We start from the raw sequence: 23,702 nt of genomic DNA on the forward strand, positions 1-23,702 counted from the left end.
TATGTGACTATGGGAGGACCTGAAAATGTTTAGATAAGCACATAAAGACATGGAAGCAGGCATTGCTCCCATATGCTTGCATCACCATTTAAGAGCAGAGCTGATCTTTCACCTCAGTACCACTTGCCAGCATTAAACCCATAGCCCTCAATTACCTTACTATACTAAATCTCTTGCTGTCTTTACAATCGGAAAAACTACTCACAGTACAGAACCATGGTCTCAGAATGGTTACGTGTTGTTTTCATATATATCCGGTACCTCTATCAAAGCAATTCAAAATGTGCCCTTGACAGTTTTGAGATGGTTTAAACAAAGTTTTTTGAACTAAGCTGCATGCATTAGTGGACAATATTAAATCGAATCAGAACACGTTTTTTTACACAATAAATATCCTTTATTCTGTGCTGTGCTTGCCATACAGTTTGTGACTAGATTCCTCGTGATAGAATACATTTGATTAAAACAAAACATACAAATAGAACAGTTAAAAAGGGATGGAGTCTTTGACCCAAATAACTAGTAACAATTCAAGGAGCAGCCCACAAGGTCTTTCGTTGCCGTGTCCCTGTGCACCTTTCTCTGGATTCCTCCAATATTTTACAAGTGATCAGAAGACAATTTCCCTCTTTGACATCCATTCTCAACATCTTTATTTTCAGTTGTTAACCTTGGTTTTCCCTTTCCAAGTCACCATTTTCTTCACAACTATTGCTCATTTTTTCTAAAGCATGTCCATATACATAATTACTGAGTATTTACACAGCTTTCTCTAAAGGGAAGTACACCAATAAAAAAACAGATTGCATGCACATTTTCTGTTTTATTGGGGAGAAACTTGATTCTGAAGTGATAAGAAAAAAAACAAGTAGGTAGGAGCAGCTGTGGCATTGTTACACCCCCAACACAATTATAAATGCTGATGAGTGAAGCATTCCACAAAGCCACAACACCAGACAGAACTGGGCTGAACTGTACAAAGGCAAGAGGTTAGCTAGTCCATTCTCAGCAAGTGCTACACAGTAGAGGAAGTGAGAGGAAACCATCTGATCAACTCCTTTGCCATAATTATGTCAGAGCAGACAAATTGGCTGCGTCAGAGACCAACAGAACAATGTGCGGACAATCGGTACAGTCCATGAGGTTGCTGCTCATATATATCAGACACACTGGTCTGGGTAAAGGCACCAATGCTGGCAGGTCTATACCACTGCAGAGGTTGAGAGATGCCCAATACCAGAATTTAATATAGAATGGACGTCCAGAGCAGTCCATGATATATTGATATCTCCAACCGATCCAGACATTATTATACAACTAAAGAACAAAATTGGCCATTAAAAACATTTGAGAGGGATGGGGTCTGGTGGCAATGACCCAACAGTTATAATGGCATGGAGATTCTAATCCAATGTTTGTTGCATCATTCTGCTCATTGCAAGTGCAGTCTCCAATTTCTGCCAATGGAGCGTCCTTCTACACTGATCCGTTCTATTTGGAATTGCTAATCTCAAAAGCCTTGCCTGGTGGAATTTGGAATTGTTCTGATTCTGCTCATTTCACTGCCACAATGAGATTGGGATGAATCAGCCAGTACAACATTGTGATCCACTCACAATGTGTGAGTGCTTTCCAAATCAAATCACAAAAAAGGATAAAGTATTTAAATGTTTGTTTTTTTTTAAAGCTGATGCAACTTAGATGTTAGGTCTCATTCACTTATTTCCTATTCAGATGTCACCTTGATTCTTCCCACACAAATTCCAAAGTGTAGCCTCAGAGGGAGTGTCGCACAGACGAGCCCTTTATATGGTCCCAGTTGTTATAGAGAGCGTAGAGTCCAGTCAGAGTTAGACCGATAAATCCTCCCCGTGCAGCCCCACGAAGCCCAGCTGGATAAAGAAACAAGGGGAGAAAAAGGTTACACTGCACGTAGTCTACAGAACGTCTTGGCAGAGCTTTCTGATACACTAGTCTACAGCTAAACTATAGCAAGGCGGATCAATAATCAGCAAGCATAAGCTGTGAAGAAAGGACCTTAAAATAAAATTTAGCCTAATATAGTGAAACTAGATCTCAAACATTTTGATGGATGGATGGATGAATATCGGGAGAATTACAGCGTTTCAAACTGGTCCAAAATAACAAGCTGGACTTACCTAGCAATATTTTACAAACACAAACACTAAATTTATGCAATGTACTTAAAACCTCTTTCAAACAGAATGAAACACTTCATAGAAACAGCTCAAGGTAATCAGACCATTAAGCACATTCTGTCATTTTTCATTTAATTATTTCAGTTTTCCTTTTTAAAACCCAATATGCACAAACATATCTCCAACTCAATAATAAATTTGAAGCAGTATCTAATGGAACAGAAGATAGACAAAATGCTGGAGAAACTCAGTGGGTCAGGCAACATCTCTGGAGAAAAGGAATAGGCGACGTTTCAGGTCGAGACCCTTCTTCAGGCTCATGACTAATGGAACAGTCCTCTCACAAGCTAGAGTATAGTCTGTCTCCCATAAATTAGGGTGTAGTCCTGATCTTCCAACCTACGTCATAGCAGACCTTGTAGTTTAAAAAAAAATTGCACTTCCCTGTAACAATAATACTATAATGCTGCAGCACAATATTCTGCACTCTGGTATATTTTTCTTTGCAATACCTGTTGTATTCGAGTATGTATTGATGGTGCTCATGTATAGGCTGAGTTGAGTGGATAACATGCAGATTTTCACTAGCTGTGTACACATGACTAATAGATTACGATCAATAACCAGGCAGCTGACCAGCAGGGAAGCAAAGTTTTAGACTAATGAAACCTTGAATCCCATTGGATTTACCTGTAGATTTGTACAGCAAACCGGTTAAGGACCCTGCTGCCATTGTGTTCAGGTCATCCTCTGCACCTCGAACCTTTTCGATTACAACACCAAAGGTGCTGTACAGGAGAGCTGCATAAACAAGTCAGGTGTAAGTGATGTGGTTAGACAGTGAGGTTCAAACATACAAGATGTGTAAGAAGGAACTGCAGATGCTGGTTTAAACCTCAGATAGACACAAAAAGCTGGAGTAACTCAGCGGGACAAGCAGCATCTCTGGAGAGAAGGAACGGGCGACCCGAAATGCCACCCATTCCTTCTCTTCAGAGATGCTGTCTGTCCCGCTGAGGTACACTAGCTTTTTGTGTCTATCTGAGGTTTAAACAGGTGCTCGAGGAATAGAAAACAAGATGTCATGGTACACAAATCACAAGTTGATCAATGGGCAATACAAACATAAAACAGTACAAATCTCACTGCTCTGGGGTAGTAGTTATGAGGCCAAGTCAGAGACTTGGTTTGGTAAGTTCAAGGAATAATGACACTCCAGCATGGTGGATTTCTTTTGTAACCTTTGGACTCAAATCAGTTAAAAAAAAATAAAAAAATTGGAAAAGTTAAAAATAAAAGCTTTTATTCCTACAAATGATTGCACAGCACACATTCACGGATGTTCCTTAGGCACAATAATGTATCATTGTTCATTTCATCACCCTGTGTGTAATTTTAGCTCCTCATCAAGGAGAGTGACTCCTCATAGCATTCTGAAGTTACCTGGCATGAATCAGAGTTCCAGGGATTGACAATGAACTACTGTGCTTGCCCTAGGGATTGAATCAGCTTTCAGTGCAATGCATTCCATCAGCACTTCCTTTTACTAATATTAACTGAAACCATCAATTTTTCAGGTCAATGACCCTTCATCAGCGTGTCCCATGATGATTGACCCGAAACATTGTCTGTCTCTGCCTAACTAGCTGAGTGTGCCGACCATTTCATGTTTCAATTTAATTTCCTCCTCGAGTAAGTCTTGTCAGACTGATGCGGCACGATAGAGAAGGAAAGGTCAGACGGAATAAAGATCTTGCTCCTGATTACAGGTGACACTGAGGTTACTTGATGGGATCAGAGCCCACTGAGCAGTGGCATGTCAGCAACCCATAGCAAGGTAACACAGACCAAGACTCGCTGCCTCTCGGGAAAGTACTGGAGGGTCACTGCTACCTGCTGAACGTTGACACTTTGCAGTCAACATTGTGGAAAAAAAACAAAAGCTTTTAGCATGAATCAAAAAACCTCCAACCCTCAAACGTGTGGGTTGTTGAAGTTGGGGTATAAAAGTGGGCGGATGAAATAACCATAATTATGTGAATCAAGGATACATTATTCTTATTAGTGAAATGTTTTCAAAAGAATTGATGCAACGAAAAATGAATGCTCTCTTTTGTACCTCAGTACATGACAATAAAGTACCATTGAACGAACCATCAATCTGCCAAGAAATGCTTATTGAGCAAGAATTGAAGTTCCCCCTTCCCCCTTCCACCACCACCCCCCCCCACCACCAATATGTAATAATAATAATACATTTTATTTTTGGGTGCCTTTCAAAGTCTCAAGGCCACCTTACAGAAATTAACAGAAGAGAAAAAAATATATAGTCGGAGTAAAATAAATAATAAGGACATCACCAATATACAAATTAAAGACAGAAATCGCTCCAAAGACACGAATTCAAAAAACACAATGCGAAGAGAGAGCAGCGGCAGCTAAAGCGTGCCAGCGTCCACTCTCCCTTCCGACAGCCATCTAAGACACAGACTAACATATTAACTTACACACATAAAAAATGTGTGAACTAACTATTGACAAACACAAGTACACACTTACCTAAGGAGCCCAATGTGTTGGCCCACAAAGCTCCTTGTCTCGTGACCATGTTCAGGATTCTGCAAAATAAGACAAGCTTTGAGAGCACTCATTTATAAATATTGGAATTAAGTCTTTAAAAACATTGAAACTTATCAGGATTTCCATCCCATTTTAGAAGGTGGGATCCAGATCACCCAAGAAGAGGGAATCAGTGTAAGATGAGAAATGTGGCCAAGTAATTCTCCTTGGGCAGACACACAATGCTCAGTGGGACAGGCAGCATCTCTGGAGAGAAGCAATGGGTGATCTTGTGGGTTGATACCCTTCTTCAGAAGTCCAGAGGACATATGCTCAAGGTGAAGGGGAAAATATTTGATATGAATCAGAGGGGTAACCTTTTCACACAAAGGGTGGTAGGTGTATGGAACAAGTTGCCAAATGAGGTAGTCGAGGCTGGGACGATCCCATCGTTTAAGAGACAGTTAGACAGGTACATGGATAGGACAGGCTTGGAAGGATATGGACCAAGCACAGGCAAGTGGGACAAGTGTAGCTGGGACGTTGTTGGCCGGTGTGGACAAGTTGGACCGAAGGGCCCGTTTGCTCACTGTATCATTCTATGACAAGTAGCCTGAAGAAGGGCCTTACCCAGAAACGTCACCCAATCCTCTCCAGAGATGCTGCCTGTCCCACTTGTGTCTATCTTCAGTGCAAACTAGCATCTGCAGCTCCTTTGTACATAATTTTCTTTAGGGATTGGGATTTCTTTCAAAACCTGACTGGGGGATTGAAGGCGGGAATGAGGAGCAGAGGGATCATGGAGGTCATAGAGCTGTGGGAAGGTGGTGCAAAACAGTGGAACAAGACTGTGGGAAAGATTGAAATATGATTCTTCGAAATGATTGTCCAGAGTCATAAGCTGGGGGTGTTAGCAAAGCAAGGTTTTGCATGGGTTGGGTTTAGAAACAAAATACATTAAAGAAACACTGCAATGGAGCTGTTGAAATTTTCTTGACTATGGGCAAGCCAGAGAAATAAAACAAGGCTCTATAAAGTAATTTAAAAATATTTCTAAAGGCAGCGGTAAAACTGGCAGTAATTATTCTGATAATTCAATACACTAAATGTTATACAGCTAGTGATAGGCAGTGCATGGCATTTAATAAAAAAGATCATATCAAAGGAATAAGAGCTATTTTAAAAGGGTGGAGTATGGAGATTGTCAGCAAAAATATCTAGGTCAATGAAACAAGTGGTAACAATGAGTTCCAAGTGCAACTAATAAAAGAAAAAAAGGATTGGAGGAATATAATTGGAAAGCTCAGGTTCAACTTAATCAGGCAGGAATAGACTTCCGAGACTGTCAAAGCTGCCACAGCCAGACATAAAAACAGCTTTTTTCCCCCATGAGTAGTAGCTCTACTCAATAACCAAAAATATGTAGCCTCCTTTTGCTCTGGTATTTTATTTAATTCACATGCTTAATCAATAATGTTTATTATTAATGTTTAATGTTTTGTGTGTCATTCTTAACTATCACTATGTCATGTTGTCACTTGCGGGCAGAGCACCAAGGCAAATTCCTTGTATGTGAATATTTGGCCAATAAACTTATTCATTCATCAATGGCCTTTTCCCAAAACTTGTCACGCACCCAGGCATAATTAACTGCAGTGCTGTTGAAACCATTTTATCCATGTTTCTATACACTACTTGGAATTAATACACTGGCTACTAAAATGAATTCTGGATCCTCATGTTTCCTATAGCAAATATAATGGTACAAACAGATGTATTTCTGTAATGTTCTTAGTGACCAAATATCCCAAAGCACTTTGCAATCCACTGAAATTTTCATTTGTGTAAACATTATTATGTAGGAAACAGAATAGACAAAAGTGCTGAGTTTTTGCTTTGCCCACAACCAAAAGGGCACATGGAACCTTTTATTTTTTTAAAAAGTCAGCGAAACTAAAGCATACCAACGAGACTAGTACTAGATTTTCTTTAGCACTGCTACATGCTGTCAACCTAAACTTTCTGCCCAAATCTCCAGTGGAACTGTTGATATGCTAAAAAATACAAATGTTTTTTGTACCAACTTTATATAAAATAATAAGTATCTATCAGCAAGTTAATGGGCTTAAGGATAAAGAGAAATAATATTATTAACTTCACAGTCAAGAAATCCACAGGTTAAATAAATGGCTGTATAGAAAGTACATACTTTCGAGGTTCCAAATCAAGTAAAACATTTTTTAAAGCTGCCACTTGATTCTGAAAACTCACATTTGGAGCCAAGGTCCTTGCAGCATGAACCAGGACCACTTCACCCGATCAGTAGCTAAAGGAGGCGGCCTGTAAACTAGCACGATCCAACACAGTAAGGATAATTTTACCAATGCCATGAGGAACTGAGGCCTCCAGGAATCAGCACCCTCTCCAAAGCTTCAGATGTGGACCTTTTTACATCAAGTGCGAGATAAGCCTCAGGATCTACTTATATTTACCAAAAACTGAATGTCAAAGCACATTTGTTCTGTTTTACCAATCCAAGTTACATCTGCACTTGGGCTGAAGTACACACATTGTATTACTGAGAAGATATTGATTTAAAAAAAATCATAGACTTCCAGAGGGATTTATGTTTAAACACTCATTGAAATTATTATTATTTTTTTCATTTACAGATACATCACGGAAATAGGCTCTTCAGCCCACTGAGTCCACACAGACCAGCGATCCCTGTACACTAGAACTATCCCACACGGTAGGGACGATTTTACTAAAGCCAAATTAACCTACTAACATGTATGTCTTTGGAAGTTATATAATTAGAAACATAGAAAATAGGTGTAGGAGAGCCTGCACTGCCATTCAATATGATCATGGCTGATCATCCAACTCCGTATCCTGTACCTGCCTTCTCTCCATACCCCCTGATCCCTTTAGCCACAAGGGCCACATCTAACTCCCTCTTAAATATAGCCAATGAACTGGCCTCAACTACCTTCTGTGGCAGAGAGTTCCAGAGATTCACCACTCTGTGTGAAACAGAGAGTTAATTAAACAAAACATTGTGCTTACTGATCACAATTATTCAACATTAAATCCAATAGGATTTAAAAGTATGCTGTGGTTTTAATTTTATCTTGTGGCCTTTACAGTAGTGAGTGAGGGGAAATTTTTTTTTTAAAACAGCTTATTTGTTCAAATACATTGCTCACTGTTGCATCATTCAGATGCTCAGCACACATATTGGGACGTGTAAAATGCAGGGTCACTGCATAAAACCCATACATTTGGTCCAAAGAATGATTCCCCATTTGCATCATTCCGACAGATAAGATGAGCAGTACACAAACCAACACAGCTGCACAAACATGGACCGTTGCAAAATAAAGTCACCCAAATTCAAATATTCAAGGGACCATTCACATTTAAGCTGTAACATTTGCTTTTGGAATTTTAGGGTCAATGTCAGAACAAATTTCCAAATACTTGGAATCATCAGCTTGAGTAAATGGAAGTAAATGCAATAGTTATTTAAATGAAAATGTTAAACTGATGTAGTAGAAAATGGGATAATCAAGTTCAAGTTCACATTTATTGCCACATGCACCAATTCAGGTACAGTGGAATTTGATTTACCATGCAGCCACACAATCACAAAGAGCACAATACACAATAAAATACAACATGAACATCCACCATAGTGGAATCAACATTCTTCACTGTGGTGGAAGGCAATAACTTTCAGTCAGTCTTCCTCCTTTGTTCATCCGTGGTCGCGGCCATGAACCCTCCGCAGTCACCACTACGGACAGCCCGATGTACAGGCTCTCTCGGCGGGATGATCAAAACTCCAACATCGGGACGGACGGACACTCCGCGGCTCGCATGTCCCGAATCGGCCGCTTCCTACCGGAGACCACTGCTTCACGATGTTATAGGCCGCAGTCCGGCGGTCGCTCTTCTCTGGCGATCCCCGGCAAGGGATCCCAGGCTCCGCAATGAAAAGTCTACGCCGCGCCCACGGCTAGAAGCTCCAGGCCCGACTCCGGGAGAAGCCGCACCAATCCAAGCTGTAATGGCCGCGAGGAAGGGCGAAAATGCGACTAGGAGACAAGTCACATTCCACCGAGGTAAGTGACTGAAAAACAGTTTCCCCCTTCCCCGCCCCCCACCCCATTAAAACATACTTTTAGACGTACTAAAAACAACAAAAAAAGTCGAAAGGACAACCAGCTGCTGGCGAGGCTGCCAACTCACGGCGCCACTCGACAATATACCATAATTAGTAGAAATAGTATTTTTAAAGTGTTAACATATTTTTTAATCGATTCACCATTGCTGTGGATTATACATGTTTGTTAATGCAGGATTATTAATTGATGTTTCAACTTTGAATATTAAATGCTCATCACTGCAGTACCATTACATTTCTAGAACTGTCATAAATTAGGATGAAATTCAGTTGGGAGGAAAAAAGGGACAAAGATATTTCTCTGCAATAAATGCAGCATTCCTGAAAAAAATGATACGCGATCTTTTGGGCTTGGTGGATCAGACTAATAACACGTACTCGCTGAAACAGCTGTACAACTATTGATAAGACATGACGAAAAGTTAGGCGACCTTGGGGAAATTACAGATAACGAAAAGTCAGTAACTGTGGAGGTCAACATTTACTAAACGTAGTGTTGTTCCAAATGTTCAGTGAGAGTAACAACTGGTGGTGAGACACCATTAGAAATCAGCTGTCCCCAAGTAGCTCATCAGGTTCTTCTCTACAAGAGCCTGCACTGTTGTCTGTTGGATTGTCGCTCTCGTTCTACTGGAAGCCAATAAAGATAGAGATGGGTGGAAAGAGGAAAACAAAACAGCAAACTGGGCATTTAATTTTGACCTTAATTTTATCCGCAAAAGGAGACAAACATCGTGGATCAGCAGTGAATGAAAACTATTTTGCATTACTGTTCACATTACTGTGTACCTCCTGTACACAAATTATTTACAACATACCAGAGCGACTACTCTTCATAGAAAAGTACCTAATGGTTGTAAAATGCATCGGGACAACTTGAGGCCGTGAAAAACATTGAAAAGAGCGTATATTTCACAAAAATAAAATCAAAGGATTTAATTAATGCAACCATAAGGCTATATCAATGTGACCATTTAAAGTACCAGGCAATGTAATTATACAATTAATCCTTCCAGACTGAGGTTCTGTTTGAAGTGAGCTACACAAAATGGATTACTGACAGTGGGAGTCATTTCAAGCAGACTAAGAGGCATTTGTCTTAATTGTATTTATCAACGTGATTTGGTTTCACACTAAAGGGAAATAAATGATTTTGACACTGAACATCTAAAGCCACAGCGGGTCTTGCAGCACGTGGGGAACATGTATTTCATTGAAGATTAATGGGAGACAAAGATGAAGAACGTTGACGATATTCTGAGTCACGGAGCAAATGTGGCGAGGAACCGGATTAACATTTTGGGTTAATGACCTTTCGTCAGAACTCATAATAAAGCATGCTTTAACTTACAGAAAAAAGGGAGTGGAGTGGAAAGAACACCCCCCTCCCTCCCCCCTTCTGTGATAGGGTGGAGGTCAGGAGAGACTGACTGATAAGTGGTACTGGTGGTGCTGGCTTGGGGAAGATGGTTGACCAGTTATTTTCAGATTACCTTGTTGTAAGTAAAGGGAATGCAAGCAGAGATGGACATCAAAGGCAGCGCTAGAACTGAGAAGCAAAACACTGCTGATGAGAATTGCGAAAACACACACAAATGTGGAGAGAGGAAATGCGGAAATGTTTCAGATTGATGAATTCCTTCAGAGCTTGTCACTATCTCTACCCATCTGCCAATCACCCCCCTCACCTATATACATCTATCACTTACCAGGTCTTACTCCATCACCAGCTCATATTTCCACCCCCCTCCCCCAGAATCTGGAGAAAGACCCAAATGCAAAACATTATCTGTCCATTCCCTCCACAGATGCTGCCTGATCGGCTGAGTTCCTTCAACACTTTGTTTTTAAATTTGTATTGCCTCTTAGCTTCATCCCCAAATATTCAGTATTTCATATTATGTTGTATTAAATGTAATCTATCATTACTTGTCTATTTTACCAGCCTGTCTCGTCCCCAACCTTTACTGTATTTAAACTTAGTGTCAGGATTCTCCTTTTGTCCAATTCTGCGTAATGCAGAAACAGGAAAATTAATGTGCTCAGTGGAGTGGCAGGGAAATGAAGCTGCTCAAATCCAATCATCCACCACACACACACGCACCCCCCCCCCCCCCCCCCCTCCCCCTCCCCCAACCATATTCATTTTCTCCCAATGTCAATGGAGCTGAAGACTTGCTCCATAGGTATTAGTGGTCACATTTCTCTGCCTTGCTGGGAACCAGTCAATGCTACCAATTTGAATACTCGAGCCTAGTGAAGTTAACCTGACCACAGCACTTAACTACAATGGACTTTAGCCTCCACTCAGAAGTCACAAGCCTCCCCAAGTTTCAGCTGAATGGATTTGACAGCTTTTTAATGGAAGGTGGGAGGTATTTTTAATGAAACATCTTGTGCCTGTGTCACAATCAACTGCTAATCTAATCAAAAAAGAACCTGTCAGCTCAGCAACACTGCAAGAGAGATCAAGGTACAAAAACCATGCTGATCAAAGCTCTACTAAAGCATCTCAAAATTCATTTGCTCCAACCTTCATGTTTTTCCTCTCACACTACATGCATTGTTTCTCCCACCCCAAGGGCTTCTCAGCACAAAGCACAGAGAGCAAGCAAGTTATTCTCAGTCATCAAGGTTTGAAACATAACCTTATTATTCATGTCATCTGTATCCTCATAGGTATGCACACCTTGTCAAAACCAGAACTGTGGTATCTAAGTGCAATATACAACGATATTATCAGTGCAAGTAATATGCAAAAGAAAAAATGCACCTATCCAGGCTTCAAAAAGTTGGATATGTGGAATATATTTTAACTGGTCAAAAACACAGCCAAGATGATTCAGCTCTCAATATTATGTCACAGGTGCCATTGAATGTTATTGAAGCAACAAATGTTGTATGCCAAATCACAAAAACATGGGCCTTTGTGTCAGATGATTTTGGATCCAATAGAATTTGGATTGCATGATTTAGGCTAATACTCTGCAGTAAAAAGATTGCATTGCTCAACATATAATCTTTCAGTACCAAATGATAAACCTAGAGCAAAGATTTGCCGGTTACTGTGGTTCAAGTGATCATTCAAGACTGCTCAGTCACTGGGAATTCTGCCAATTTGGCCGACAACCCTCATCTAATAATAAATAATTATATGCCTGTCTACCAGAGTTGTTATTTATGACATTTCCTTATTCCAACTAAATATCACTTTTCAAAACTAATTCATCAGCAATAGAACACATACGACAATTCCTGCTGATGCAAAAACAAACTTGTATTTGGACAACGTTAAAAAAAAGGTCGTAAATACACTCAGATGCAAGTGTTTTGAACTGCCTAATTTCACTTTAACATTTCCATCTCCACTATGGAGATGGGAGGATATGCGAGGGAAGCTTTGTGGTTTCATTTATAATGATAAGTACTTCGGGAACAGTTTGCAAGCCCAATAGGTTACGTAATAGAATTTAGCTCCATGACACCGATTTACTCCAATAAGAATAATCACACCTTCATGCCCCACAGAAAATCTGTGCTTAGTATGGAATTTGCGCCCTTGAAATCCATGGAAGGCATTTCCTATGGCTCAGAGCTTTAAGATTTAAAGAGAAACCCAGATTCATCAGCTGTGAGAATGACAGCACACGTGCAGCTCCCCCTCGTGGAGTAATAAACACATAATAGGCAGCAACTTCCCCACCACTAATGCAAGGCTTACCTGCCTGTAGCTTTCACATTTATCCCGACTGCCCTGTAGAAATTTGTATTTTGTTGCCCCACCCACCCAAACACACACTATTAATCCAAATCTTATGGATGGGGATGAGGTAAGAAAGTTATATGCGTTTTCAATTTAAGGAAGGCTTTTGTGTAAAACGGCTATCCTCTAAATGGCAGACTTGTACATACATGTAACCGGTATAAGTTACAGATTTATACAGTATTGAAAATCTGCAACTTATACATGGTTGCATCTACATGAATAGGACATAGTATTGTACATGGTTAAAATGTATAATTATAGATTTTACATTATCAAAGTGTCTAAATATATAGAGGAGCGCCACTGAAACCATTTTTAGTCACTGGACCACGAATTGATTTATTTATCTTGAAAATATCTAAACATAAATGCACACACAATGTCCTTTCTTGATTTACTAATAGATTTTCACAAAAAAAAAAATCAAAATATGGCATGTGCTTCTTCTAGATGGAGTAACTCATCGAGTTAGGCAGAATCTTCGGAGAAAAGGAATAGGTGACATTTTGGGCCAAGGCCCTTCATTAAAGGTACACAAAAATGCTGGAGAAACTCAGCGGGTGCAGCAGCATCTATGGAGCGAAGGAAATAGGCGACGTTTCGGGCCGAAACCCTTCTTCAGACTGATGGGGGGGGGGGGGGGGGGGGGGGGGGAGGAAGGAAGGAAAAAGGGAGGAGGAGGAGCCCAAGGGCGGGAGGATGGGAGGAGACAGCTCGAGGGTTAAGGAAGGGGAGGAGACAGCAAGGGCTAGCAAAACTGGGAGAATTCAACGTTCATGCCATCCGGACGCAAGCAACCCAGGCGGAATACGAGGTGCTGTTCCTCCAATTTCCGGTGTTGCTCTTCATTAAACCTAGTTTGGGAGAAAAACGCTTCTGGGTCCCTCTGTTTCATAGCACCGGCACGCTTTACATTGATTACAAAATTCTATGGTATATATATCTATAGACTTCCTTGCTCTTTATCGAATTGGGAAAGGAGTCTGTATTGAACAAATACTCACTGGACATTTCTAGGTTTTGACCAATTCATATCCCGAGTTTCCTTCAAGCCCAGACGCAAGCCATTCACTGCACCAATAGCAGCACCTGACGAAACAAAATATACAGAAAATTCCAGGTTTAAAAATAACGTCTGGCTGTTTCCTGAAGAAACCGGTGCCAAATTCTCAATTAATAACGTATATGAAATGAACTATAGACACATGATGAATTAGTCTTAATACTGGTGAGCAAGCTGTGTTACTTGCTCCAGTAAAATAGTTAGATTCAAAGAAAAAACATTAATCTGTCGTTTTACTGATGCATACATTTCCACATTAAGGAGTCAGTATGTAACCCTAAATATTGACTAAATGAGGAGCCATTATGAAATAATTCCCAGTGGATCAAGGTTACATTGATTTGACTTGCCTATATTGGTCACAAACAGTGGAATGCTCATGAGCATTTTTTCACTCATACTTGCAAGAAAAATACCCATCTCTTCCAGGCTCCACACAGAGCTGAAACATTTCCCTCCACCTCCAGTGACCTGACATCTCCAATTAAACTTACTATTAGTCAGTGGGAAATGTTGCAAAATGAATGATCTGCAGAGATTAAATTACTAGTTTAGTTTAAAGATACAGCGTAGAAACAGGCCCTTCGGCCCACCGAGTCCGCACCAACCAGTGATCCCCGCACATTAGCGCTATCCTACACATACTAGGGTCAATTTTACACTTATACCAAGCCAATTAACCTACAAACCTGTACGTCTTGGGAGTGTGGGAGGAAACCGAAGATCTCGGAGAAAACCCATGCGGTCACGGGGAGAACGTAAACTCTGTACAGACAGCACCCGTAGTCGGGATCAAACCCGGGTCTTCGGCGCTGCAAGCACTGTAAGGCAGCAACTCTACTACTGCGCCACTGTGCCTCCCTCGGCCACTACTATAGAGCAGTTTTGTTTGGGAAGCAGAGGTAGATGCTTCAAGATTAAGAATGATATTAACTATTGTAACTGACCAAGTAACACAACTCCAGATTAAGTAACACCAAGTAAACCAAATGTCTACCAGGCATTCTCACACAAGTATACCATTGTTCTCTCAATGTACCATGAACCACTTAGCTTCAATAAAGTTCCAATTTGATCAAAGTCTTCTATGTTCTAACTCAACAATATTGAGTTTGTCACCACTGTGTATCTGCCCATGGCTTACATTTCCCCCCCCCCCCCCCCCTTTATCCCCTCCCACCACCACCACCAATCTCTCAATTCTGCATCTTAACTTGCTTGTAAGGTCTCATCTACCAGTGCAAATGAGAGTATATTAAACTTTAATTTGCACGGCATGATTATTCTAATGACAAAAATCCAAACATACCAGTCATACAGCAGCCACCAATTGTAAAAAATGCCAGTTCAAATCTTCCTCTGGTCTTATTTGCTCCTGTTGGTAATATAAATTCATCATTATCCTGAAAAAGAAAAGCAAAAATGAGAATTAGTCTTTATATAATCTTGTGATGCATCTCTCTCTGATCTGCCACAATGCCGACATCACATCCCGCCCAACATCCTGTGTTGAAAATGCCAGATTTAAGTCATTTTCATCAGTAGTTGTGATCTGAAATACAGTGACTAGATGTAGCGAGTACAGAATTGATCAACAACTTCAAGAAAATTGGAAACGCATTTCAAGAAAAAATAGTCGTGGGGCTCTGATGCAAAGAGCAGGAGAATGGAAAAGTTCAGTTTAGTTTATTGTCATGTGTACTGACGTACAGTGAGAAGATCTGTTGGGATCTGTCGTAGACTTAAATGAGACAATTATCCACCATTTGCGTAGCAGCAATTCTATACATTTAGATATCTACCAAATAGCAGTGCATGCAGCTGCATTGATTTTAATTAGAATCTAATTGGATCAGTGATGGACATGCTATGGAAACAACAGAAAGAACTAAGATCAACCAAACTGTGAGATGAAATGGCTATCACAAGGCCATCACAGCAAAATTGATAATCCACGATATTCAGAAATCCGAATGGTTCAGCGCCTGGCACGCTGGGCATTTAGTGCGCTCCCTTTAAACTCATTGGGTTTAAAGTGTATTAACTACTATGCAAAATCTTAAAAAATAATTGAAAGAACGTTGGGATACTAATAAGAATAATTTCCAAGAACCCAGAAGATCTGCCAGTCAGACTAAAAAATCCAGAGGATGCCAGATTTTTGTAGCTCTTGTGTGGTTGTTCCAATACTCTGGCACTAGATGGCGTGTTATGTTTCATCACACACAAAAAAAACCCAAAAGACAACTCTTCCCTCCTTCCAAATAAACATAAGTTTACCCTCACCACCCCTACCTCGGCAAGAAAAGGCAATAAGCAAACCAAAAATCTCATACACCATTTGGCAAAATTATTTTAAACCAAAGCTGTCCCTCAAAACCCTAGGTACACAAGCCATTCACATACTCTAAACCAGTTTAGATTTTTTCTTAATTTATTTTTTTAAATTGGATACACGGAAGTACAACAGGAAGGGGAGAAAAAAAAGTTGTGTAAGAGAGCTCATTCTAACTAGCATACACAATATCAGAGAAAGCACATTACCCAAGGGACTAAATGAATGTGTAACCCCATGAGATTAGAAGCATTTCTTTGCCAAACTGCTTCAGTGTTGTGTAGAGATTGGATTATATTGAAAATTGACGATTAAATAGAGAATTCAAGCAGTTCCTCTTTCTTTGTTCTCAGTATTTCCTTTGTGCCTTCTTTTTGATGACCAATTTTTTCCAAGCATCTTACACAACAGTTGCTGGTACTGTAAATCCAATGATCTAGTGAAGTCACACAGTTCAGCATGTAGCTGTGGTCCTGATTTACTGGCACTATTTCTGCCATTCTCCAGGATTCTTCCATTTCTCTGTCTCACCTCTGTCATTTCTGCAGGCTCCATGGAGCATCATGTCATCAAGTAGATGGCTGTCTGCTACCATCGCTCAATTGGAGATAATGTTCCACGGTGATGTTTAACATGGAGAAGCACCAGAAATGACATGTGGGCCAAAATAGTGTGTTCCTGTGCTGTACTACTCTACGTTACAGTGCTTTAGTCTGCGTCAGGGCAGCACACATGCCAAGATCAGTCTGGTAGTATCATCAGTTATTGAACTGGCTGAAGCCTGAAGAACACAGACTACATTTGTGGCAGGTGTCATAGGGAAATAACGTATAGGAAAATTACATGCATCTTGGTGTTATGTGGAACCAGCATTGTGCTAAATGCGATTTCACCATGGCTTCATTATGTCCATTTCCTTATGATAATCCCATTAAGTCATAGCCTTCACTCTAACATTAACATCTATTTGGAGGACCAATGCTTATCTAAAATTAATCCCAGCACCATCGCCTCGCTTGCCGATTTAAGATAATACTCTCAAATGCATTTCAAGAATTCTGTGCCTTCTACATCTTTTACTCTGTCGATGTCCCCAATAACGTTATAGGTAGTTGACATTTCTGCCTAATTGTTGTTACATTTCTCAGGCCAACAAAAAAAAAAGGTATTGTTCCATATTCATCTTCCAATTAGGCGATCCCAATGATTTCTCCTCATCTCATGGTGGTTCATGTGGATTTAGAACAGATCATTCATCTCACAGCTGGAACTTTCCTTCAACAATATTGCCGACCCCCCTTTTCCTTAACCATCTTGCCTCAGACCTTATAATCCACACTGATTTTTAATCCATGTTTCAGAAGTGGCTGGATCATATTCCCACAGTAGCCAACTTCTCTTAAAATAATTCCCACTCCGTCTCCGACCTCTCTGTCCTGGGTCTCCTCCATGGCCACAGCGAGCAGCACCGGAAATTGGAGGAACAGCACCTCGTATTCCGTTTGGGGAGTCTGCACCCCGGGGGCATGAACATCGACTTCTCCCAATTCTGTTAGTCCTTGCTGTCTCCTCCCCTTCCTCAGCTCCCCTGCTGTCTCCTCCCACCCTCCAGCCTTCCGGCTACTCCTCCTTTTCCCTTTCTTGTCCCCACCCACCCCCACCCCTGATCAGTCTGAAAAAGGGTTTCGGCCCGAAACGTTGCCTATTTCCTTCGCTCCATAGATGCTGCTGCACCCGCTGAGTTTCTCCAGCTTTTCTGTGTAACCCTCTCTTAAAATATATGGCGCCTACCCAATTAGTTATGTATGGCACTAGAAAGCTTTTTTGACAGAACACACGCGAGGTCAGCTTCAATCTGGCACCCAACCCACAGGAGATTAAAATTGGGGTTGGGTCCATCAAAGTGTTGAACCCAGTTTTAAGGAGTTGTACAAAACCACACAAACTTGGCAGCAGCATTCCCAATGCTGGATTTGACAGCACTCGCTTTGCATTAACATCAAAATAATTGATCGTCATGGCTGACTGTCCCCTATCATTTTCCCCATATCCCTTCACTAGCCCCTTGAGCTCCATCTAACTCCCTCTTAAATCCATCCAGTGACTTGGCTTCCACTGCCCTCTGTGGCAGGGAATTCCATAAATTCACAACTCTCTGGGTGAAAAAGTTTTTTCTCACCTCAGTCTTAAATGACCTCCCCTTTATTCTAAGACTGTGGCCCCTGGTTCTGGACTCGCCCAACATTGGGAACATTTTTCCTGCATCTAGCTTGTCCAGTCCTTTTATAATTTTATATGTTTCTATAAGATCCCCCTCATCCTTCTAAACTCCAGTGAATATCAGTATCAGTATATCTTTATTGTTATTTCCTGAGTACTCACATACCCAGAGGAAACAAAAAAACGTTGCTCAACCAGTGTCCGTTCAGTGTGCAGTACAAATAACAACAAGTAAATAGAAATAAAAAATACATATATCATGAACAAATTAAATTAAACACTCTACTCTCTACTAAACATCAACAGGCGTTCCGATCGACCGCTGCTGCAGTGTGTCCAGGTAGGTGGTTGGTGCGCGATACTTTGGCAGGGGGCTAAGTCAGCCGAATACAAGCCTAGTCTTTCAATCTTTCCTCATATGACAGTCCCGCCATCCCAGGGATCAATCTCGTGAACCTACGCTGCACTGCCTCAATCACAAGGATGTCCTTCCGCAAATTAGGAGACCAAAACTGTACACAATACTCCAGATGTGGTCTCACCAGAGCCCTATACAACTGCAGAAGATGAAACACAGCCATTCCTCTGTGGCTATCAGGAGAGACATTGGACAAGCAGTTCACTTCCAATGGAAATTAGATCAGGATTGATCCCGGGTCGCTGGAGCTGCGAATATTGTGAGCAATTTTGGGCAACATATCCGAGGAAGGATGTGCTAGCGCTGGAGAGGGTCCAGAGGATTATGAGAACAAGGTCAAATCAATGGATATTTTAAAGGCAGAGATAGATAGATTCTTGATTAGTACAGGTGTCAGGAGTTATGGGGAGAAGGCAGGAGAATGGGTTTAAGAGGGAATGATAAATCAGCCATGATTGAATGGCAGAGAAGACTTGATGGGCCAAACAGCCTAATTCTGTTCCTATCACTTATGAAGCTGCAGCTAGCTATACCAACCTCCCGTTAGTTGGAGCTCCACACCCCCACCCTACCCAACAGCAACTTTGCCAGAAGGATTACACTGTTTCAAGGTGGCAGCTTAGCACCACATTCTCAAGACCAACTGGTACAGGCTATAACGGCTGGCCTTCCCAGCACTCCCCAAATTTCAAAACCCGAATAAAAGCTAATTAATGAAATATAGAATTGAGAATTATACAATCATGCTGCAAACTAATCTGAGCTGTATCCTGTATGAAAGCATACGCTATTCTATCTGTCTCACTCATAAAACATATGCCACGCTCCAATCATTACTGAGCTTAAAATATATCATAAAAAAGCATTTTCTACTCACATGAATCAAATATCTAGGATCAAGGTTCAGGTATGGAGACAGAGGGCTCATCCCAGTCACTGAAAACAGCAAAACAGCAACTGTTAGTCCCAGCAACATTCTTCATTCCTCTCAGGCACAACTTGACCCTCCCTTTCTGCACCAACATATGTATTTCTTACTTTCACACCCACACTTAGAAATTGTTGAATGACATTTCACTTAAAGAATCCATAGCTTTCACACATTTCCTTTGAGAAAGTCCACTTTTCAAGAGTGGTTTCCAGATCATCTCGACGTACTGGACAAGGACCTGCTTTTGTGCTCATTTCAGAGTGGAATTTAAAGACACCCATTTTGCTGCACTAAAGCATAAATGTACCTGGCACTAATGCTCAATTGGTTGCCTGCAAAACAAAATGCAAAATTGGCAAAAAGTTCAATACAATGTTAGGGTTGTTTAAACCAGGTAACCAGGCAAAAAGAGTCATGTATGGTGGTTGATGCTGCAGTATGTATGGAATTTGTACGTTCTCCTTGTGACTGCATGGGTTTTCTCCAGATTTCAAGGCCTCAAGGTCAGTTTATTGTTACATGCACCAATTAAGGTACAGTGAAATTTGAGTTGCTAATCAACAAAGCAACCTATTACTAATTGTGGCACCATGCAAAAATCAACATTGACAGCAATTATGCCAGAGAGGCAGGAGAGAAGCCTCTGGACTAGTGGACTGTGCAGCACAACAGGGTAGTTTAAATCAAAACACTGCAGGTCTCCCCAGACCAGTACAAAAGACTCCTTAGGATTTGGAAAACAAAATGACCAGTAACAAAACCTTCCAGAATTGCATATAAACATTCCAAAAGTGAAATACTCCAGAGGGTGGAAATCAAAAAATTAAATATATATAATATAAAACACCGAAGGACAGGAAGCATCTTTGGCAGCTGCTCAAAACCTGTTGCATTTCCAACTTTCCCCAGATGAAATGAAAGATCATCAATTTGAAACTCTGAATCTGTGTGGAAACTATCAAATAAGCTGACTATTCCCAGAATTTCTGCTTTATGCCTAACAAGCAATACTTAATAAAAAATAATTCAGAGATGGCTTTTATCTATAAATAATACATACTTACTGCTACCCACAAAACATTAAATCAAAACCAAGATAGACATTTATCTTTTGCACCATGAATTATCTGTAGAACAATTGCATACATTTTCAATATTGACTGCTTATGGATATAAAAGAATTCCCTTGATGAAAATGCAACTTAAAATTCCTCTGGCTGCACATCGACAAAACAATAATGTTACCCTTGTCCTTGGCTCTGAGCTGCATTGTTCAAGCACCAGCTCCATTTTAAACTTAGCCACTTACGGCTTATCTTACAAAAATAGAAACTTCTACAACACTTCTTTCCTCCCAATACTTTTTTCCTCTATAATCACATTGAACCATGCAAAATACTATAAAGCAACAAATATTTGTGATTGTTTCAGAGTGCAACTTGGTATTGGTGTGTGCGAGATGGAAGCTATTGGGGTGCTCGGCCTGTGGGATGTGGGAACTCAGAAAAGTGTCCAGTGTCTCCGAGGACTGCATCTGCAGGAGGTGCATTCAGGTGCAGCTCCTTAAAGACGTGTTAGGGAACTGTAGCTGCTGCTGGATAGCCTCAGGCTCATCCAGGAGAGTGAGGAATTTCATACAAAGGGGGTCACACACAAGTGCAGACAGAGAATAGATGGGTGACCATCAGAAAAGGGAATAGGCGGAGAGGAATCACCTGTGGCCATTCCCCTGCAAAACAGGTATACCCTTTTGCCAGGGTCCAGGATGTCTCCGAGCAGCTGCAGAACATTCTCAAGGGGGAGGGAGAGCAGTCAGAAGTCATTGTGCACATCAACACAAACGGCATAGATAGGAAATGGGATGAAGTCCTAAGCAGCGAATATAGGGAGCTAGGCTAAAGGTTAAAATGCAAGACCTCAAGGGTGGCAATCTCTGGAATACTATTGCTGCCACTTGCTAATGAGGGTAGCAATAGGATAGGACTGATGAATGCATGACTGAGGAATTGGTGCAAGGGACAGGGATTCAGATATTTGGACCATAAAGTCATAGTGTGGAAAACCTCTGCCCTACATCAGCCAAATGTCTGAGCTACACTATTACCACCTGCCAGCATTTGATCCATATCCCTCCAAACCTGTCCTATCCATGTACCTGTCCAACTGCATCTTAAATGTTGGGATAGTCCCTGCCTCAACTACCTCCTCTGGCAGCTTATTCCATATATCCACCACTTTGTGAGAAAAAGTTACCCCTCAGATTCCTATTAAATATTTTCCCCTTCACCTTAAACCTATGTCCTCTGGTCATCGATTCACCTATGCTGGGCAAGAGACTCTGTGCATCTACCCGATCTATTCCTCTCATGATCTTATACACCTCTCATTCTCCTGTGCTCCAAGGAATAGAGCCCCAGCCTACTCAACCTCTGCCTATAACTCAGACCCTCTAGTCCTGGCAGCATCTCATAAAATTGGGATATTTTGTTGTTCCTGTGGTGTAGGGTTTTGTCTTTACTTTAGACTATGTTCCAAATCACCTCTGCATCTACAACTTATTCTCAACCCCATCAATCCCAAACCCCCACCTCCAATCATCCCTCTCTGAAAAATACATTATATACAAAATATTATAAATCAGTTGTTGCTGGATTGTCAAATGATCTCAACCACCTCTCTACTTCAATTTCTCAGAACAGTTGCCATTAAGTACTGGGCCTCATCATCTTCATCCACAAGATTTCAGCATCTGCAGTTCCCCGTGCCTAGATATGCTGATGAACAGGCATGAAACATAATAAAACAATTAATTTGAAAAAATAATGAAAAAGTCTGAAGAAGGGTCTCGACCCAAAACGTCGCCTATTTCCTTCGCTCCAGGGATGCTGCTTCACCCGCCGAGTTTCTCCAGCATTTTTGTCTACCTTCAATTTGAAAACTTCAGTAATTTCCCTTGTATCAGGCTTCAGGGATGAATATCAGGCAAATCTACAGTTTTTCCATAGAACTACAAACAAAGTTAATGACATTCTAACATGTAAATACTGATTCTGTTCTATTCTGTAGTTCTTGCACAATCTGCAGGCATTGCCACTTTCATTTCACTGCACATCTTGTATGTGTATGTGACAAATAAAGTTGACTTGACTTGACTTCATTTACAATTAGCAAAATTCATCAATTGCAGAAGGGCATGTGCAACATACTCGTAGCCAATGTGAGTTGCTATATTTTTTAAGATAAAGAACATAAAGCAATTGAGTAAGTAACCAAAATGTGCAGGAAGAAGCTACAGATGCTGGTTTACACCGAAAATAGATACAAAATGCTGAAGTAACTCAGCGGGACAGGCAGCATCACTGGAGGGAAGAAATGGGTCGAGACCCTTCTCTTTGAGACTGCTCTTCTGAAGGAGGGTCTCGACCCGGAAGGATCACGCATTCCTTCTCTCCGGTGATGCTGCCTGTCTCGCTGAGTTACTCCAGTTTGTTGTGTCTATCTCCAATGTGAGTAGCTGTATTTTTAATGCTCGTCAAGATCAAAGAGCCGTTATAACTGACATATTTGCTGTAAATATGTGAGGCAGCATCTATGGAGCGAAGGAAATAGGCGACGTTTCGGGTCGAGACCCTTCTTCAGACTTTTTCATTAATTTTTCAAATTAATTTGATTTATGTTTCGTGCCTGTTCATCAGCGTATCTACACACGGGGAACTGCAGATGCTGAAATCTTGTGGATGAAGACGATGAGGCCCAGTGCTTATAAATGACATGCCCCCTTTAAGCGAGGACGAGCACGGTGCCGGGTTGGTGCTCGGCGCCTCGGGCCTAGCCAGCGCCAATACTCACAGGGGACACGGGAAAGGTCGGGCTGCGAATAATCTGACACGGAGCCGCCGGCCGCTCCCGCACCTCCTCCTCCGCCGCCGAAGAGGCCGAAGCCGGCCCGCAAACCTCCGCCGGTTCCCGAGTTGTCCATTTTGTCGAGCTGGGTGAGAGCCGCTGCCGAGGCCGCAATGTCCGACCGACCGGCCCGTCAAACCATGACAACCAGCGCCCGCC

At 41.3% G+C, this 23,702-nt stretch overlaps 1 protein-coding gene across 1 annotated transcript; it reads right to left on the reverse strand.

Moving 5' to 3' along the window:
- Window positions 1-374: 374 nt before the first annotated feature.
- On the reverse strand, window positions 375-23,697 carry LOC129713032 (mitochondrial import inner membrane translocase subunit Tim23-like). Its single transcript, XM_055661891.1, has 7 exons — window positions 23,490-23,697; window positions 19,587-19,645; window positions 15,046-15,139; window positions 13,678-13,762; window positions 4,719-4,777; window positions 2,850-2,960; window positions 375-1,892 (listed from the first exon to the last, which is right to left on the reverse strand). Exons 1-7 carry the CDS (start codon window positions 23,617-23,619, stop codon window positions 1,777-1,779), a joined length of 654 nt encoding a protein of 217 aa, XP_055517866.1. The 5' UTR covers window positions 23,620-23,697; the 3' UTR covers window positions 375-1,776.
- Window positions 23,698-23,702: the final 5 nt, after the last annotated feature.

The sequence above is a fragment of the Leucoraja erinacea genome, chromosome 34, assembly GCF_028641065.1.
Source record: "Leucoraja erinacea ecotype New England chromosome 34, Leri_hhj_1, whole genome shotgun sequence".
Lineage (NCBI taxonomy): Eukaryota > Metazoa > Chordata > Chondrichthyes > Rajiformes > Rajidae > Leucoraja > Leucoraja erinaceus.

Excerpts from the sequence above, each read along its gene's own strand:
- LOC129713032 (XM_055661891.1), bottom strand. The coding sequence starts at position 23,619 with ATGGACAACTCGGGAACCGGCGGAGGTTTGCGGGCCGGCTTCGGCCTC. Across the intron at positions 15,140-19,586 it reads ATCCTAGATATTTGATTCAT|GATAATGATGAATTTATATT; the intron begins GTGAGTAGAAAA and ends TTTCTTTTTCAG. Across the intron at positions 2,961-4,718 it reads CAACACATTGGGCTCCTTAG|CTCTCCTGTACAGCACCTTT; the intron begins GTAAGTGTGTAC and ends TTGTTTATGCAG.